Below are 21407 nucleotides of genomic sequence, written 5' to 3'. Positions count from 1 at the left end.
GGAACAACTATTAGCAGTAATGCATTGTCTATAATGAATCACATGTTTAGCAACTAGGGTAGACAGAATCTGACAACTTAGTCTACAGGGTAAAGGAGAAAAGTGAGTGATGGATGATTCCAAGAATTCTGGCTAGTGCCATTTCACAATACCAAAAAAAGTTTTAGGCTCATGGCGGAGAAGGCGATACTAACTTGGATGGTCTTTTGTATTGAAATGTAGAATAAGCAAATGAAATACATGGTCCAACAGATTAGTAGAAAATCTGGATAGATATGTACACAGCAGTGATTAGAACATAGTGGTGATGAATGAGCACATCCAGACTGTTAAGACTGGGAATGGCTGGAGTCAGAATTCAGGACCTGCCACTTCTGGTGTGAGTAGGATAAGAACTCCACAAGGAGTCAGACATTATGGGAAGTGATAAATGCTGAAAGAAGAGTTTCAAGCAAAAAACAAAACAAAACTCAAAAGGCCACTTTGCCCTATTCTCAGAGGCATGTGAGACATGTTAAGCTCACTTGACAAGTAAAAAACATTGGTGACATTAGCAACAGTAATTACAGTGCGATAAGATGCTAGAAAAAAAATAATTTTGAAAATCATGACAAGTAAAAAAGCTGTTGACATTAGCAATAGTAATGTCACTGGGAAAAAGATGTTAAAAAATCATTTTGGAAGTCTTCATAGAAGCCTTTATCAAAGTCTAACTACTCACAATAAGTGATTCATTTCCCTCTCATAACTTCTAGAGGCAATAATTGGATTTACTCATTTGACTTAGAAAGAAAAAACAAAACTTTGAAGATTCATTGACTGTCCCTGAGTCAAAAGATGTTTTGGCATGTTTCAAAGCTAGAAAATGAAGCAAGACATGGGTTTAGCCTTCTGATACTGATAATTTCAGGTAGTTAGGGTACCTAAAACCAAGATAATTGTATCCAAAATTGCCACATTTAAAAATGTCCAAGTATTGATCTGAATACTTTTTTTCCCATGAGCAAATGGAAGTACCAAGAGAAAACACACGGAAAAGAAATATTTTCCACAACATACCTATCACAGCAATTCTGCTACAATATATTGATCCACAGGATTAAGACCATTTAAAGATGAAACTAAACTTGGATAAAGCATAAGTTAATCTCTAGGACTTTGAGTACAAAATATATACCTCTGGATTCACTTTCCACTATTCTAACAAATGCGAATTTATTGTCCGTGATGTTTACTACTGGGATGATGACACCTCCCAGAAGGCCAATATTGCATATTGAGGAACTATATGCAAAAAATATGCTTTCTCAATCACCAATTACTAATGGCTTCATATCCTGTGGGAGTGAGTATTTATGTTAACAATTATAATGTTACCATGGAAATTTTACATTTGGTAAGACTGGGTACCACTGGCTTAAATTGGTTTAAGTCATTATTCAAGCATCACATCTCATGCTATCCTTATTTTATACCATTAACACTTTGTTACTTATATCTAGAAAATTCTTAATATTGTAACTTTTCAAGCTCATTCCCCACTTTTCTTTTAAGATGAAGTTTAACTGATATTTTAATTCTGAAGTCTTCTGTGTTCCTAAACCCAATTGTTCTTCTGTCCTCACTTTTTATGTATTTTTCCTTTTTTATGTGTATATTCATTATTTAAAATTTTAATTTTTATTAATATAAAGAGAGTAGATTTTATGAATTCCAAAGGCAAAGTTCAAGAAGTCATTCACATGTTTGTTACTCCCTATTTCCCTTCCCAAATCCCTCTTTTCCTCCCACGCTTCTTTTCATGTCTCTTATGTCACATTAACATAAAATTGTTGCTTGGGAATTAAGTCTCTTTTACTGAATTAATTTGTTAATGCAGAGAATATATTGTTCATTTCAATCTTTTTTTTTAAATATTGTGTTGCTGCACACTTCATAGAAGAAAATATTACACACTCAAAGCTACAAATGAAAGTCAATGTAAAATTCTTCATTTATAAATGCTAAATGTCAGATTCAGTGTATTCCAACACATACTTTCCCAATATGACATAGCATCCTGCAGCTATCTGTTAATGAAATAGGGAACTTCAGAAATATGACTGAAAAATCTTACAACATGTTACAATTGTTATAAGAGCTAAATGGAAACAGAGAATCCTGGGGTCGGGTGGGGGAGGGGAAGGAAGTGCTGACAAGTCAAGAGAACTCTTTGAGGTGCCTGTGGATGAGCATAGGGCCCCACATGTATGCTGAGGAATTTGCTGTGGTGATCATTCTGCCTTGCCAAATATACTTATTTATGGTGAAAAAGTGATATGATCAACTAACATTTTTACCCAGCAGTATATATACACACACACACACACACAATAGGAATACGTTCACATTCCACCTAATTAATATGGCTCATGTAACAAAAGCCCACTTCCCACAGACTATCTGTCATATTATATATGATTCAATGGATAAAGCATATGTCTCTTGCATACAAAATTGGCACCAAAATACATCAACAAAAGTCATTTAGCCTTCCAGGTTGTCTTTCTATCTCCAGAGCTCAGTCCCTGTGCCTTGCATACAGCAGGTATGCAATAGGCTCTTACTGAATGACACAATGAAGAGAAACTGTAACCTTGTTTTAAGTCAACTGCAAGTGGTTTCTAACAGCAGACTGCATCCTTGCGTCCTTCTAAGCCCTTTTAAGAAGTCAATATAGTCACTCTAGTTCATTGATCATTTTCATCATATATTCAAGGATACAACCATAATGTAGACCTCACAGTTTAAAAAGGCAACAGTCTACACAACACTTTAGCAATCTTAATACTTTCTCTTTTTACATTTCATACTCTGGCAAACTTAATATTCTCTCCTTTTACACGTAATGGAACAGTCTGAGTAATACTGATGTTGACATCATTCGGAGTTACTACACACTCATTACAGTCAGTAACAATAAAGTTGTGATCAAATTCAATTTAAAAAATTGGTCTTGTTTTTTGAGGTTATGTGAAAACAAAAAAACAATCCTGACAGATAAATACTACCATTAGTGGGAAAAAATGTTCACTTAGATATTGATAGTGAATAAGTTATATTTTAATTAACATTTATTTTATGTATTTATATACAATTTATATATATATATGATACATTTATAACTAAAACAACTGGCTATTCTGCAACCTTGCCAGTTAATGGTTTTAAACAGTTAAGAACCGCCACTATGCAAGCAAAAGGGGCATAAACAATATTTAAAAAAAGGAGAAAACCAAGAAAATCACCTTTTCCACACAGCAGAAATATAAGAATTAAGCACCACTGTAAACACTCTTATTTTTAACAGACTAATTTCTTTGATGTGATTAATAATATTTCATTTAACACACATCTAAAAAATCTAGTAACTACTTCAACAAGCTGTAAAGATTGCAAACTTTGCAAATGGGAAAAAAATGGCCTGTTCAAGGTCTTCAGCAAGAATGAAGCTCGTAAGAACTAGGGCATTTTGATTTTCTATAAAATTATTTCATCTCTGTTAGAATACTGAATTTAATTAACTTTGCTCAATATGTATTTTTGAAAAGGATTCAACAAACAGGAATCTGTTTTTTCTGTCTTTTCCATGAAACCTTGAATTTTTAATAATAATTCATCTATTATACTTCAAAATTTTCAGATAGAAGAATAACAGAAATATATTAACAAAAGTTTGGAAGGAATCCTTTTTTTAAAAAAGAAAGCTATTGAATTTTTCTTGGGGACTAAAAGAACATAATATGTTTAATTCTTGACCAGATACTGGAAAAATAAATTGGTCCGAAAAGAGTATAAGGAGATTATTAATGTGAAAAGGATGTCATTTTTTTAAAAAATAAGTTCTAATTCTAATTATGAAATGAACACCTACACACATAATTGGTGCATTATTCACTTGGTGCCATAGTCTAAGGTTGGAGAAAGTCGGAATTTCATCCTTGAAATTTTTTCAACCACTGGGCTCCTACAGAGAACTAAAGTAATGGATGAGTAAAGGAACCATAATCCAGATTTTCACCCTGCCTGGGCTATATTCCCTCTGTGTAACAGAGAAAGAAGTAACTGCAATTTCATTTCTCTATCTTGAAATTACTTATTAATGCCTAGGCCCTTTTTATTCTTTTTTTTAAAGATTTATTTATTTTTATTATAGTCAGATATACAGAGAGGAGGAGAGACAGAGAGGAAGATCTTCCATCCGATGATTCACTCCCCAAGTGAGCCGCAACGGGCGGTGTGCGCCGATTCGAAGCCGGAAACCAGGAACCTCTTCCAGGTCTCCCATGCGGGTGCAGGGTCCCAAAGCATTGGGCCGTCCTCGACTGTTTTCCCAGGCCACAAGCAGGGAGCTGGATGGGAAGTGGAGCTGCCGGGATTAGAACCGGCGCCCATATGGGATCCCGGGGCTTTCAAGGCGAGGACTTTAGCCACTAGGCCACGCCGCCGGTCCCCCTTTTTATTCTTGATGATAGATAACTCACCACTCCACAAAATTACTCTGATTTGTTATGAGCACACAATTCAATTTTATGTACAACCAACTAAGATTGGTTAACATGGGGTTTAGAATGAAATATACATTTTTAAGGAGGTTTCCAATTTTTCTTTCTTTGAACTATGATTTCTGTGGTTGACTACATAAAGTTTTGATATTCCTTAACCGTCCCATTTATTAGGAAGACTCACTGTGTTCTCTATGTCTGTGTATTTCCATAGCCTATATTACGAACCTAGACAATTTGAACTGCTGAAATACTTACGGAGTACTGTCAAAACTTCATATAAAAAGAAACTTTATGAACTTTTTGAAGACATAGTATAATATGATATTTGCATTATAATTATTGTACCACATACACTGTTGTGCTTAACAATCTGCTAATATCACACAGCACATGTTTTACTTGCATTTATTACGTATACGTTATCATTACCTGGCAGTGATTTGGACCATTTTACTACTGAAAGAAGTTGCCGTTCTCCTAGTTGATTAAGACTGGTCAGCAAAGAACTGGAGGTATCAGGTTTTGAGTTGTCATGTCCTGCGTAGACCACATCTGGTTCAATGCTCATCAATAGGTTGATCAAGGGGGGAACTAACTGTATCTCTTGAACTGGTGAAAAAGTGATTCTTTGGCTTTCATTTGGAATGCCCACTGACTGTGGGAGAGCCACCGCATCCAGGGCTCTCACAACTCGGACTTTATTGAACTTCTTAAATTTTCGACCTACGGAAAAGAATAAAAAACAAAAACAGGTTTTTTTTTTTGTTTTTTGTTTTTTGTTTTTAACATACACAGGAACAAAATCTTCCAGCCACATCCAGGGTTCTCACGACTTGGATTTTATTGAACTTCTTAAATTTCTGACCTACAGAAAAGAACAAACAAACAAACAAAAAAAAAAACAAGAAAAAACAGTTTTTTACATACACAGGAGCAAAATCTCCCAGCAGTATATTATGTTCATAAGCTTATAGCATTATAAGTTTTAGCATCAATCTAATAAAAAGAAATAGAGCAAACAAAAATATCAAGTCTCAGACATGGATTAAATAACTGCATCACATTCACTGGCTAGGTAGGTATGGTATTTACGCTACCTGCAGAGGGCTATGAAAAGATAGAAATGAAAAACAAATAGCTTTTTGTAGAGACTAAGTTCAGAATTGATCACTGTTCTCACAACACTGCCTTCCAAAAGCTACTGCTATTGATTACATTATTTTAAACATCTATAAGGGCTGTTGGATCTTCTTGGTTTTATCTTCAAAGACTCTACTGAAGAATATGCAAACATTAGGCTATTTCAACAAGTTCATGGAAATAAAATTAAACATACTTTTAAAATGATGAATTATCTTTAAAAATTCCACGCACAGTCTTTTTTATAATATGAAGTCTCCATGAACTTTTTGAAAACACTTGGTATCATGGATTTCAAGTATTTTTGTGCCAAAATAAATCTTTTGGTTTACTTTTCCATGACGTTTTTCAATTATATGTAAATACCACAAAATATTTCATGTGGATTCACAGAGATCTTAAATATAATTCATGAACTATTATAAGATCTAAGATCCCATAATAAAAACACCTTTTCTAAATGATGGGAGATCAGGTCTATAACCTATACTATACCCTATACCCTGTACTGACCCCAGACAGCCCCACATGCTCAGGGCCAGGTACTGGATACTTCCAGTAGGTGCCAGTTAGCTATGGTAAGTGTGAAAACCACAAAGATCCTGGCTGTGGTTGCAGTCTGATGTGGCAAGCCAACTTAGTTTGTTTGGCTTAAAAGGCACTGAACATGGGTACGAAAATATCCTTGACTCATGTGGGTGGCTGCCATCTGTCAAACCTGAATTGTAGCTACTGTTTCGGCTGTGGCATGGGCACTGGAATTTCCCCATTTCCCACCACAAACTGGCAGTAGGCCAACAACCAGTTTTCTTTTAACTTATACCATTTTGCTCAATTTAAGTTGCCTGTCTGGTTTCTACAAATATTTGCCTTTCTGATTTCTGAGTTCAGGTGTTCTCATGAAGAAAAAGGTATACACTTGCTCTTAAAGAACTGGTGATAGGAAGCTATCCACTGTTATATCAATATCCAAAATGGATTCAAAATTGTGTACAAAGATTACAGAGATCAGATGACTCTCTGCAGGAGAAATGAGCCACTGTAAGGAAATAAAGTCATACCTACAGGGTATCAACTATATGCTAGGAATTTGATGCATCTATATTTAACCTCATTACAATGGTGAAAAGTAACCAGTCTTCGGTTGTAGTTTGGGAAAATGAAGATCAGAGAAGACTCCTTGTCCAGTGTTGGAGTCACAAAGCCTACATTGTGTGGACTCTAAAGTGCAAACTCTACCCTCAATGCCTCCCTATACTTTGAGGCATGGTAGCATTTTCACCAGGTGGGATTATGGAGAAAAGGTATAGGCAAGAGATTGTATGAAAGAGCATAAAGTGTGAGCTGATTTTTAAGGTTCCTTATATTCCTAAAAGCCTGTGAGTTAGAAAATACAACATATGTTCTGCTAAAACTCAATGCCAACTACAGAATGTGGTTGTCTTTCTCCTTTTCACACCTTTTCAGTTCTGCTTCCATCTGATTTTACTATGAAACACTGGTCTGCCTCGGAAAAAATAAAGCAAAAGCTTAATACTTTGATTAAACTTTAACAGGTCTTATAACAAAAGTAAATTTCAAGACACTATAGAGAGTTTATTTTGAATTAAAATAAACGTATTAATGTTACTTCTTGTTGAGCGTCCCAGGGTTAAAAGCTGGATAGGTTGAAGAAAAACAAAGTTGGAAGATGAATTAATATTGACCAAGCTCACCTATGTGACTTATCCATTTGATTAATTCTTGGGAATAAATATATTAAATAAATATTCCAATTTTCATTGTTAGAAATAGGTTTATTAAAGCTAACTAAATGACTAAGTATATAAGGCTAGCAGATGCTCTAATAGAGCTGTTAATGAAAGGCTATCTTACTCTTTCACTCACAAAATACTATTTGCTTCGCTTACTAGACACTATGTAAGGTTCTGAGCCTAAAACAGTGAACAACAAAGTGTCTGCTGTTGTGCAGCTTGTATTTTGAGGGTTAAAGGATGTCCCATAAAGGATTTAGGTGATAGTAAATAGTGGTTCACATTATGAATACAACATGTGTTAGGTGCACAGCAACTTCAAGGAGTTGGGCAACAAGAGACCCTGTGGTCAGGGAAAGACTTTCTAACTTCACAGCCTTTGCTCTATCCACTAGCAGCCAATTCTGCCCCTACCAGTAGCGTTCATTTCTCGAAATTTGTGTGCCAATAACTCTTTGAAAGCTAACCAATTGATACATGTCAAGTAAGAACTTTACACACCATGAAAAATGCATGGCATTATTAAGAGACATATTCAAAGAGTGATAAATTATACAACCTTGCCACCTCTGCAATCTACCTCCTACCATGCGTGTCAGTTTGTTCTTTCAAACAAAAATATATCTTTCGAAATCTTCAACTCTTCCCTCCTTCTTCAGCTTATGAAAGTATGGCATGTTGAAAAAATGATGAGCTTCTTGTTGTTCATATCTCTGTATGAATCCTGTCATCTAAAGCTTTATATTTAGTGAGAATTACTACATGTCCAAGCAGGTGCTCATTCATCTTTAAAACACAGAAAAGAATGATGACTTTACAATTCTACCATTCACCCACGTAAGAAAATATATAAAGTATGAGGTTAACCTAAAGTTAGCACTCACTTATGTTGGTGTTACTTCTGCACAATGACTGGAAAGAAGTGACAAGGGAAACTTAATTTGCATTTTCTGGTATTAACAACAGTTTCTAAACACTCCAAACCCCTTTCCATTCCAGAAAATCAAAATAAGAATCAACCAAACAAAAAGAGCTTCTAAGGTTATAGATGTTTGAAGTTAGAATGTTAAACATTTACCTTACTTTAAGACATATCAGAAACTTAAAACACTGTATGGATCTATAATATCTAAGAGAAAAATGTGAATATGCAATGTTTTCCAAGTGTATCTGACACTTAAACTTAATCAAAAAATGCTTATATCCCATGGAATTAACAGTCTTCTAAACAGTAATTTAGACCATTCTTATTGAACAGACTTGCTTTTGAGATAAGCCTAAGATTATACATTACTGTTAACTATAACTCTGCTTAGGACTGTATGAAGTAAGAATTATAAAGACACAAGCACCTTCAGTAATCAGGTTTATTAAATTGTCATTGTTCCATCATATGCTAGAGTCAAAGGCACAGAGCATCATTTTTCTGTATTTCTGTCACAGTAGGCAATTTGAAGTTAAGGCTCAGAGCTCAAAATGCTGAAATTATATATGTAATTTGCTGAAATTTTATATGTAATTTCAGCATTACTTATCCGATCCCCACAGGAAGATCATGGCAAGAGAAAAATTTCCCTGTTCTGGACTATTCAATAAAGCTACCACTTCTCTCTCATCTTTGTGTATCTTCTTCCGTGTCTTACGGACTGTCTGCCAAATGAATGACAGAACGCATGGCTGTGTCTTTCTGATCTCCCATTTGTAGCAGCACGCTGTCATTATTCTCTGTTGCAGGTTTTGGTTTCTTAGATCACACAGCCTCCTGCTCTTCCAGGTTTGTTGCCCATGAAGTTAGGAGTCAGATCTGTTTTATTCACCAATGTAGTTCTGAAGCTTTTCAAGCTGCCAAATATACAATGGACCCCAAGTAGATACTTGCCGTGATCCTGAAGTTGTTTTATGTAACATAAGAGCTTGAAATATGAATATCACTGCAAGAGTCCTAAACAGGAATGTAAATAGCAATGTAACTCTTTACATAAATTTGTTTATTTTTATACAAGCTATTTCATCAAAGAAGTGACTTTTAACTTATATTCGCAAAAAGGAGTGCATAGCAAAATATAAACACACATCTATTGCATTTCATATAATTAGTAATAATGAAGAGTACTCAGAATTCGGTAATAATTTAGAATGACTGTGATTAATTATTATATCATTGGTCCTTTTGAAAAAAAATAGCAGCACATGTTTTGGTAATCTAAGCAGAGTGAGGTAAGTGGGGACAGGAAACTCCACTTCACCTCACCTCCACAAGTCATCAGGAGAAGATACGCATAGGAACTTTCATTGTTCTCCTGCAAAGAGGGAAGACTGGACTCATGCTAGGGCATAGGCATGAGGGAGGAAGCAAGCAGATGGAGAGGGAGATCTAAAGTTATCTGTCATTCAGTCTGATGGAGGAGGTTTCGCGGGGTGGACTCCAGAGCACATGAACTGGAAGACAGGCATTTGGCCTAGCAGTCAATTCAGTGCTTGAAAGGTTCATACCCTGATGGGAGTTGCTGGGTTGAATTCTAGTCATCATGATTTTGGCCAGCACCAGCAATACTAGACTACTCTAACATGTGCTGGCTGGTTTCCCATCTTTCACGTTCTATGTTCCATCCTTCCACGTTCTATGTTCCATCCTTCCACGTAGCTGAAGGACTTTTACAAAACCAAATGAGACTGTGCTATTCATTGCTAATTACTTGCTCTTGGAGTTTTTCAAGTGCTTTCCTGTCTTGGCCTTGACACTATTTTCACTGTCTGAAATGATCTTTCCTTAAATGTTTACCTGGCTTGTCTCTCACCTCATTTAGATTTCTACTTGAACAACCTCCTATCAAATAGACTGTCCTCGTCTGTATTATAAATATTACTAACCAGTTACATATCCAGAGTACACAAATGATTTATATAAGGAAAAGGCATGAATAGACAGATTTCAGAGGAAAAAAGATAAATTACATAAATATGACTGCTATAACTAATAACCACAGAAATCTACACAAAGAACACAGTAGATGTCACCCAACTGAGGACACAAAGTATGTCAACTTCAACACAGAACAGCAGTTGAGCATACATTAATGCAGCTGCTTTGAAAATAATTCGGCATTATCTAGTAAAGTTAAAGATGACATATGTTACATATTAGCAATTCTACATCCTGGAGTGTACCTTACTTGAAAAAACTCTCACATGCGAGCAGCAGTAGAAGTGCAAGAATGCTCACAGTGGTACCATGTGTAATATCCACAAAGTGGAAACAATTGTCAATCAACTCGAGAATGGACAAGTGACAGATATTTTGAATGGAATAATAAAGTACCAAAAATGAATAAACCAGAAAGACATACTTCAGGTTGAAAGAACCTTAAAATTGAATGTTGAGTAAATAAAATCAAATTCCAGAGGTATACATACCCAGGGTACAACTTCTATAAAGTGAAGAGAAAAACTCCAAAGAGTAGAGCATATAGTTGAGCATTACACAGATAGTCAGAAAACCTATACAGTAATGCAGAGGATAAAACTGTATAAATTTTCTTTCTGGCAATAGGCACATTCAGGAGGAAGAGGTTTATAAGTTACCCGAATGTCCATGATGCCAGAAAGAAAGTTCAAATGGGATAGAATAATACATCTCTAATAATCATTCTGAAGATAGAAAAAGGCAACAAGGAAGAAGGTGATAAGGTTGAGTCTCTGTTAGTACTTAAATCTGGGCAAGCAGATTGAATAAAAAACTAGCGATTGCTAATTTTGGACCTGCTCTGAAATGAGTGCTGTTTACTTTGCCATCCCTTCCCTGCCTGCCATGTGTTTTTATTTCTGGCAAACATTTTATTTTCAGTGGATGACATAAAGTTTCACATAAAATTCTCAGTCTGTTGTAGGAGCAAAGGAAAACCATTATGCTGGCTATTAAAATGTAAGTTTGATGGTGGCCAGAAAGCTTTCTGGGAAATGGATGAGGAAACAGAAGATAAAGATCAGTAGGTAGTTAAAGGCCAGTGTAAATTCTTGGACATTATGAGGGTCAGAATAAGCATCACTGCAGTTGGTGTAGATTTATGATCATCTCAACAGTACCTGTATAAAATTCTGGAAGACACACATCATCACTTCAGACTGACAAAAAAGATGTTGATTATTGTGTGGCCCTGGAATCAGTCTGTTACAGCTATCCTTGACTAACCTCTCATAACACTGGTGATGTTTTTTCCCCTTCAATTTCCAGATCAAAATACAGTGTGCCTGTATATACACATTCAAAGAAAACATAGGCACTAGATAAGAAAATTACAAGACTGAAAAATAAATCCCCCCCTTAAAAAACTATACTAGAATCAGTTCCTTAGAAGTTTATCTTCTGAGGCTGGCATGGTGTCACAGCAAGCTAACCCCTCACCCTGTGGTGCCGGCATCCCATATGTGTGCCTGTTCATGTCCCGGCTGATCTCTACTTCCCAACCAGTTCTCTATGGCCTGCAAAAACAGTGCAGGATGGCTCAAGTCTTTGAGCCCCTGCATCCATGTGGGAGACCTGGAGGAACTTTCTGGATCCTAGCTTGGAAAGCTCAGCTCTGGCCATTGTGGCCATTTGGTCTGTGAACAGTGGATGGAAGACCTCTTCCTGTCTCTCCTCCTCTTTCTATGTAAGATCTTCCTTTTCAAGCATAAGTAAATAAATCTTTTTTTAAAAAAGTATGTTTTAGGATTGCTATTGATCCTAGTGTTTAAGGCTCCCACATCTTATACTGGTGTACCTGGGTTCCAGTGCTGCATCAGTGCAGTTCATGGCAGGCAGTAACTTTGGCTCAAGTCGTTGGGCTTCCACTACCTTTACTGGAGACCTGGGTTTAGTTTCTGAATCCCAGCTTCAACCTTAGAAAGAATAGATACTAGAAGTGACAACTACACACTTCTAGCTGGCAGCCAAAGCAGCAAATATAGAGCAATTTTAAGCAAAGAAGTGCGGGTGAGTGCTAAGAGGACTACCAATCCAACCAGCCGCAGCTGGTGTATGTGAGATGGTGTTTTAAGTAAACAATTGGAAGTTGACCAGAAGCCCACATGTGGCAGTCACTCTAGAGTGGGATCCAGAGGTGGAGGGGCTGTTTCTTAGAGTTGCTGCTTCAAAGGCCAAAGTAGAGAAATTGACATCTTAATATTGACTACCAATCATAGCTTTGTGTATACTCCAGAGGAACAGTGGTTTTTTTGTTTTGTTTTGTTTTTTTGCTTCTATTTGTTGCATTCTTTGTTCAGTGGAGGATTAAGCCTACAATTATAAAATAAACAATGTATTTCATTGCAAAAATTAAAAGAAAAATAAGAAAAGAAGAAAGAGGGAGGCTGTAAAAGAGGATAGAAGAATTATTATGTTCTTAAAATCATATATTTGAAATACATGAAATTTGTTTCCTATGAATTAATGAAAATGTTTAAAAAGCTAAGAAAATAATTGCTTCTAAGAGAAAGAATATAAGAATTCAAAGAGGTAAGTGACAGGCATCACCTGCAGAATTCTTATGAGGGTAAATGACTTCTTGCTATAATAATTAAAGATATGGGGTGGGCCTCCATACTCCTTTAGAACCCACCACTGTGTCCACAATGCAAAAATGTTTGAATTCTTCAGAAAAAATAATGGAAACTTCATTTGCCCTCAAGTCTTGCAGAAGGAAACAAAACATAATAAACAGAAACACCTTTGGCTCCACAGTCCTCTGGCCTAGCAAATTACCTCTTTGCCAAGAGAGGTGGAAGCGAACAAGAGGCGAATCTCTGTGGAGGAGTAGGAGAAAGGAGTACAAGAGAAACAGGCTTTTTAAGCAGTAACTTCTGATGTTTGAGGAGAAGGCTGTCCTTAAAACAAACAAAATACAGCTTTAAAAAAGTTTCAACAGAAACAATACACTCATTAAACTTGTCAGCCTTAGCATTTCTAAGACAAATGCAAATATAGAGTTGTTGTATTAATTACGGAAAAAATTTTCTGTGAGTCATTAAGCGAAAAGTGTTTTCTAAAGGAAAGAAGTTCAACGCAGGACACCTAAATTAGAAGATATATTACCATCCTTGAGGATGTAACTATCTTCCTACTCAGTACTGTACAGCAACGAACTGAATGCAAGAGATCACTGTGACCCACTGGAAGCAAGGGAAGTGAGTCATGAAAAACAGGAATGGTATATAACAAAGAGCCAAATAATTCAAACTCAGTCACAGACGTAGATGTGTACAAAAAAATATTTCAAAAACCTATTTCTGGCCTCAGATATTGCATAGTAGAATTTTATTAAAGTTCTGATAAATGATCAGTGTTCTCTCATATTTCATGTCCTGTTACACAAAGGGTCTATATATCAGAAATAAGAAACTTCAGGAAGGAGTGGCAGACACAGGAAGAGGGGAAGGAAAGAAGAAAGGACAGAAGGGAGGAAGGAAGGGAGGAAGGAAGGAAAAAGAGAGGGAGGAAGGAGGGGATGTGATGCCATTATCAGTGGTGTGCAGGCAATTATTACTTCAAAGACCTTTGCTTCTTCATTATGAAACAATGAACGTGCAAGTAGTCCAAATTGTCATTCAGAAAAAGAATCACTCTTAATAGGCCTTAAGTACACTTCCAGTAATCCAGAAATTTAATACTGTACCAGCAATGTGTATTTAACCCTGTGACTTGACTACCTTCTTGTTATTTGCACTAGTTGGATTATTATCCCAAACTTGCCACTAACTCTTCCAGGCAGAACAATTTCAGAATTATGACATATCATCGTGTGTTACTGACTTCTTTCTAATAAATCTTTGCCCAAGTCCACTTAGGAAATAACTGAACATGCCATTCTTATGGTTCTATATTTTGATGCTGACCATAAAAGATTTGAATAAATACTCCATGCACTTTTTGAAGATTGCTTTCTCATACAAATTGTCATTCTTGGCTTATGATGAACTCTTTTTAAAGATCTATTTATTTAAAAGTAAAGGAAGGGGAGGAGGGCTGGAGGCAAGAAACGAGAGAGCGAGAGAGAGAGAGAGAGAGAGAGAGAAATCTTCCATTCACTTAAGAGAAAGAGAGAGTATTTCATCCACTTTTTCACTGTCCATTGGCCACAATGGCTGAGGCTATAGGTCAGTCTGAAGCCAGGAGGCCAGGACTCCATCTGGTTCTCCCATGTGGGCAGAAGGGACTTGGGCCATCTTCCTCTGCTTTCCCGGGTGCTTTGTGAGGGAGCTGGGTTGAGATGGAACACTCAGACCTTGAATGGATGTCCATATAGGATGAACAGGCAGTGATTTGATCCATGAACCACAATGCCAGCCCCCGATGATAAAACTTGCAATTGCAGTTTTGCATATGGTTTCAAAAAGTGTGTATATCAAATATTTTCAGCAAACCTACAAACTCGCCCAAAATTACTATTTGATGTTAAAAGCCAAGTGCTTGCTGCCAAATGTCACTCTTGAAAGCAAACGTGGGAGTAGAGGAGCCTCTCTTCTACACAACACATTTTCGTCTTAAGTTAAATATTTTCTTAGCTACATTAGTATGCTAAGTATTATATAAGTAAGTACCTGATTATTTCATCCCTCCCCAAGGAATTTCTATGTTCGTTTTGGCCAGAACATTTGCATCTCTTAATTGGGAGAATGAGATCTGCCCATTTAACTTCCTAGTTCGGGACAGTCCTCTTTTATAGCTGTTGACCCAGTTCAGTTCTTGACAGAGTTCTTTTCCATTCTCAAAGTTGTCCTGATTTGGATCACAAAAGAGAGAAAAATAAAATGCCTTAGATTTTCAGAGAGGTGGGTCATAGGATGGCAATAGGGAACTCTGGCAACTCTCACAATTAGAGCACATGAAATTTAGGAACAATGTTGCCAGGACAATTATAACTCTCTGATCACATTTATGCCTACTTATCACTTTGATATTTGATGTGGTGCCACCTCATCCTGAACTAAGTTCTAGTCTATCATGCAACTAATTTTGTGCTAAAGCAGAAGAAATAAAGAGAAGCTGAAGTTTACTTTGACAACCTTGCAGCAAAAAGAGCTGACCTTGCTCTGAGCGGCTTCGGCTTTGCCCTGTTCACTCTAGCGGGGTCTTCTCTGAGGCAGTGTCCTCCTGACATTCTCCCTCCTGAATGTCTGACTTGGTTCTGGCTGGAACTCTCCTCTGAGCCCATGTACTCTCTGTGGTTGAGGTCTCATCATTTGCATCATTTTGAATCACTTTTTCATCATAATAGTAAGAACATGAAAATAAATGTGATCATGACATACAAAACCACTTCAAAGTCATCCCCCCCCTTTTTTCTAAAGTGAAAAACATCACATTAGACAACACCCCCACTCTCTTCCCCAAAACATCATTCTGTTCTCTGGGAATCATTATACACGGACTGCTGCAGAACTCACAGGCACCTGCATTTCACAAAAATTCAAAATAATAGGCACAAATATTTATCGAGCACTTCTTAAACAAGTGCTTTGGTGCTGAAAACACTAATATGAAATGCTGGCTCACAAATAGTTCAGTCTTGGGATGGAAGAAAACCCTTGTATAGGAAGCTAGCAAATATATCATTATAACACAATGAAGTAAGCACTACATGAGAAGAGACAGAACCAATTCCCAAGCCCAGTGTAAGGTGGGAAAGGAGTGGCATAGTAGGGACCCTCGTCATTTCCATGGTGGTCCATTGCGTCAACCTTCCACTATAACCAAATGCTGAAATCAGAAGATTCAGACCTAAATCCAAACCAAATGGGCTCAAGGAACTTCCACCGCCCTAGATATGACAAACATGATATTATACTGGGTCCCCCATGAGACCTCTGCCCCTGCAGGGACTGGAAAAAAAATGGGAAGGTTTCAAAAACAAAATTACACTTTAACTTAGTTTTAAACCTAAGTCAGATTTAAGTAGTGGATGGAGAACAGACACAGGCAAAGTACAATGTGTGAAGACAGCGGCAGGTTTACTACCTGGGGTAGAAGATTCACAAAAAGTAAGCGGGAAAAAGGCCTAGCCAAAAATGCAGCTACTACTGAAGAAAGGCCCCAGGTGTGCATTTAAAACTCTAGCCTTCATCCGTGATTACTCTGAGGATAGCTTATTTGGAATGATCACTCACTGGCCCATGGCCCACCCAACAAAGGCCAAACGCTAGAATCTGACTTAAGGTAGCCTTCACTCTACTTCCAGTAGCTTACTTTCCAGAAACTAAAATCACTGGAACATGTACTTTTTTTCACATACATTTTATTTTCAATATGAACACCTTTGTCCTTTTCCATGCAGCAAGGATCTATTCGTCTTTTGAGCTTTTTCTCTCTGAAGCTCTTGCCAACCCTTTCAGACTTTTTTTCCTTCCTTTTCTCTTCTACACAGCAATGCTTGTTGCAACTCTTAGGACACTCCTCTGTTTTATCTTACCAAGGATTATACAGCAATGTGCTCAAAGGGAGCAATGCAGTATTAAGTAGAGCTCTTAATACAAGAGATATCCAAAAATAAAAACAGAAAAAAGAAAAGAAAAATCATAATTTAATATATTCTTCTCAGGGGCTGATGCAATACCCAGTTGGCTGGTCCTTGGTCTGTAAACACTGGGATCCCATATGGATGCTGGTTTTTGTCCTGGCTGCTCCACTTCCCATCCTGCTTGTGGCCTGGGAAAGCAGTGGAGGATTGCACAAAACTACACGCGCATGCACACACACACACATATACACACATATATATTCATTCCAGAATGGAACTCACACCACTGTGGCAGGTGAATGTTCAACAGTTTGAATTACTTATTTATTTATTTTGGAAGCAAATGGACATAGCACTCCCATACACTTCATTCCCCAAATGCTCACAATGATTAGATCTAGGGCCAGGAACTCAGTCTGTATCTCTCACACGGGTGACAGAGATCCAAAAGGAGTCCTCACCTGCTGCCTCCAAGGATGTACACCAGGCAGAAGCTGGGATCAGGAGCAGAGGCCAGGATTGAACCCAGGCTCTCTAATATCAGACGTGGACACCCCAAGTGGCATCTTAACTGCTAAGCGAAACACTTGCCCAGGTCAGCTGGGTTAGATAGCATTCTAGATGACTAGGGACATACTTGAAGGTGTTTTAAAAAATAAAAACTACGATTAGCACATCAAACACATGATAGGAGCAACTTCCTGCTTATGAAACAACTGGGTGAAATGTAAATATTTATCAGAATTAAGTGGCCAGTATTGATATCCCTTCAGACAATTCCTTTTAACACAACATACTTAGCATTTTTCTACGGTCTTTATCATCATTTAGCATACATACTGGCTACTTCTCCCCACCCCCAAGGGTAAGCCACATGAGAGCAAGGATTTGCTCAATTATTGGATGCTATATAATTTCAGATCTTAGACTAGAACCTGTTAAAGAAAAAAGGACTCAATACACAGTTACTGGAAAGCAGGGAAGGACAAGGAAAGGAAGGGAAGGGAGATGGGGGGAAAACTAAAGTTAATTCCACTAAGTAAGGATATAGAAGATGTGAAAATGCAGTAATAACTGTGAGGAGTGCAGACTGTGGTGTCGGAGCACTGGAACAGTAGACCAAAGGAACACGGGTTTGAAAAAGAAGATAATTTGATGGGCTAAGGCCAGAATACTGAGATAACAGAAAATTCTTTAGGAATATCTGAAGTTTCAATCTATAGATCTTCCATTCCTGTTCTCTTACAAAGTTAGCCTTTAAAGCCATTTTTTAGAGGACATGAAAGATTACAGATCCTGATGAACTCTGGATTTCAGTATTATAGTTTCTGCTGTTTTCTAAGGCATTCAGGCTGCAGAAAACAAATTACTGCTCCAGGAGACAGAATACTTTTCGGTCTTTTTTCCTCACTCCACCATTAACTAGATAGGAAAGAACATGAGAAAGTGCTAATTTTGAAAATTTTGAACGTTTCTGAAGACTCTCAGAGTAAAGTAGAAATATAAAGAGGAAGAAATTGAGATGTGCAACTAAAAAGCAACCTTTAATCTGCCAAGAGAGTGGATGCATTCATTTAGTGAATATCGAGTGCTTCTTTAACCCAAATACTGCTGTGGGCTCATAGATGATTGAGACTTGCTCCTTGACTGCCCTCAACTTGCGGAACACAACACTCAAATCAAAAAAATTACAAAACACCGTCAGTGTTGTCATCCGCTATATTTCCTTAATGTGCCCAGGCTGCCTGCTAGATTCATTTTGTCTAAGCATTATGCCAAAGGTTTTAGAGTGAAGGAATGGTTTGGGTAGCTTTCAAATTTGACAAATGTTGGTCTGTATAGCACACCTCCCAAATGGCATGCCTATAACGTTGACAGAAACAAGCTGTTTCATATGCCATGCAGAAGAAGCCTGTTCAGAAATGTTTTCTCTTTTGTTAAGGGTTTATGGTTTTATTTTAATTTGTCCAGGGTTTATAAGAAATATTCTTAAAATTATGTATATGTTTTATTAATATGTAACACCCATGACTCTTAGGGTAGTGTTGTGACATCATGTTGTGCAGGCATCCGGGGAGTTCCCTACTCTCTTTCTTTCCTACTCCGCTTTCCAATAAATAAAGAAATAACTAATACAAAACACCTGCCCACGATTTGCAGACACTATTGTATACAATATGGTTAACTAAAGAACATGTAGGGAGAAAAGGTGAGGTTTTATAACCCAGTGCTCTTCATCTTCCTTATTGTTTTATTTCATTCATATCATTAGTCATAATATTCCATTCAAATCATACTCATAACATAAATTTAACTTTTTAATGTCTGCTATTTTACCGAAGTGTTTGGATACTGTAATAGTAACAATATAGAAATTGGTAATTATTACCACAATCTCAAATACGTTTCTGCCTTAGTTCCAGTGAACTTGCTAGAAACAATCACCTATAGGAACTTGAAAGCAATGCACCTGACCAATTTGCTGAATCAGTTTGTGAGCCGATTCAACGCTCCCCTTTTCCAGAAAGGAAACAAAAGCCCAAGAAGAGTTAATGACTTGCTCAGGGCCACTCCAGCAGTGAGCTGTATAGCCTAGACTCCAACTCATAGTATCCAATGACAGATCAATCCACAATTCGGAACCTTATTTGTAGGGAACAGAGACGAATGCCACTTCTTACTTCTCATGACAGCTTTTGACATGCTGCAAATCTATTGATACGAAATGGAATACATTACTGCATTTAGGTACTTCAGAATGAAGAGTCACCACCAACAATTAACACAGAAAAATGGAAGAACAAAAGTAAACTGGAAAATCGGCATTTTTTTCTAATGCACTGTTTGGTAGCATAAACATTAAATATAATATTGCTGACGAAAACATCAGAATTACCTCCAAGAACCATGCCAGCTTGACAGCACTTTCGAAGGCGACATGCTGGACAGTTTTTTCTGCGTATTTTATCAACAATGCAGTCATTTCTTCCAGCACATAAATAATTATGCTGCCCTAAAATGAAAAACAAACAAAAATAAAGCTTCATTACAACATTAAAGACCACTGCAAATTCTAGGTAACAATTGAAATACAGGGTAGCTGCATATGAGCAAGTGCATGAGTCTTAGTTAGTCTTTAGACAGGCATAATGAATGTTGGTGATGCTATAAACCTGCTCAGTACTTGACCTGTGCCTGCAGAAGCCTGAATGGGAGGCATATGGCATAAAATCAGCTCCAGGGCTCCTTTAAGATAGTTTGCACATATTGTTCATCTTCTGAATGGTGTCACCATCATACTACCTTTATCTACCATCTCAAGCTTGTTGTTGATAAACACTATGTATGTAAGGCCTTGTAAACTCCTTCCTTCTGACTTCTATACCTTTACGAAAACAGATACAGACTAGACCATTAAACTGAAATAGCCTTTTTAAAAATGCATAGCACGGATTCTACCTGAAACTGATTTTCTCTTAAAGGCTTTAATGCTTATGAAGCAGCATATTTTTTAAAAAATCATTAATCACACTGATGTTTGTATTTATTTTGGTCACAAATTAGAAAACACTGTAAATATAAATAAGGAGAGAACAATTTGAAACAGAAATAAGCACTCAATGAAGGAGAAGAATTACAGGAGAAATACAAATTAAACATGTCATCCTGGAATCATTTTTTGTAGGGGAAACTACTTGCATTTTTGAGATAGACTGGAATGCAACTTTAATATTAAAATGATGGTTTTTAGAGCACATACATGTCTTTTAGAACATATGATATAGAGCAATTTAATGTATAAGTCAAATCAAAATAGAAGAAAACATCAGCTGAAATGTGCAACCAATAATTAAGTGGGCAAGTTAGCCCCACCCATTGGCAAGTGCGTGGGTTGGTTTTGGAAAGGGGTGGACTGGGCAAGGCCGAGCAGATCTTAGCCTACTGGCAAGTGCAGAAACCAGGCTGGAGTGTAGGTCATGCCGGGCTAGGATATCACACTTACGGGTTCACATGAGCCAGGGATGGGAGCAGACTGAGCCGGGCCAGGTTGCAGTATCCACCAGTGAGAGTTGGGACTCGGGGCTCGCTAGGTCAGACCAGGCTACAGCATCCAAAGGCAAATGCTAAGATGGATGGGGGCTATGCCAGGCCAGGTCAGAGCAACCACTGGCATGCATGAGATCTGTGGAGGGGAGCAGGCCTGGCTGGGGAGCAAAGGGGATGCCCTGGCCTGGTTATGATCCCCACTGGAGAGCATGAGGGCCAGGGTTGGGGCTGTGGTCTGGTTGGATATAGCTGCAGAATCTCTTGGCATGTGTGTGGGCTGGGTATAGTATGTGCCAGACTGGGCTAGAATCCAGCACCCACTGGTACTCGTGAGAACCAAGGCAGGAATAGGACAGGCTAGGCCAGGTCTCTGCCCCCACTGAGACACGTGTGAGCTGTGCCTGGGTATGGATCAGTCTTGGCTGGGC

At 37.6% G+C, this 21407-nt stretch overlaps 1 protein-coding gene across 1 annotated transcript in view; it reads right to left on the bottom strand.

Annotated features, from left to right (window-relative positions):
• Positions 1-21407, bottom strand: part of PGR (progesterone receptor) — a 58365-nt gene that overhangs the window by 14649 nt on the left and 22309 nt on the right. Inside the window, exons 3-4 of the mRNA XM_004585003.3 lie at positions 19829-19945; positions 4977-5270 (exon numbers count right to left, since the gene is read on the bottom strand). Coding sequence (XP_004585060.2) covers positions 4977-5270; positions 19829-19945 — 411 coding nt within the window. The remainder of the gene's footprint in view (positions 1-4976; positions 5271-19828; positions 19946-21407) is intronic.

Source organism: Ochotona princeps, chromosome 4 (assembly GCF_030435755.1).
Source record: "Ochotona princeps isolate mOchPri1 chromosome 4, mOchPri1.hap1, whole genome shotgun sequence".
NCBI classification, from domain to species: Eukaryota; Metazoa; Chordata; class Mammalia; order Lagomorpha; family Ochotonidae; genus Ochotona; species Ochotona princeps.
Note: the sequence above shows the minus strand (reverse complement) of the source record. Positions and strands in the feature narration are given on the sequence as shown.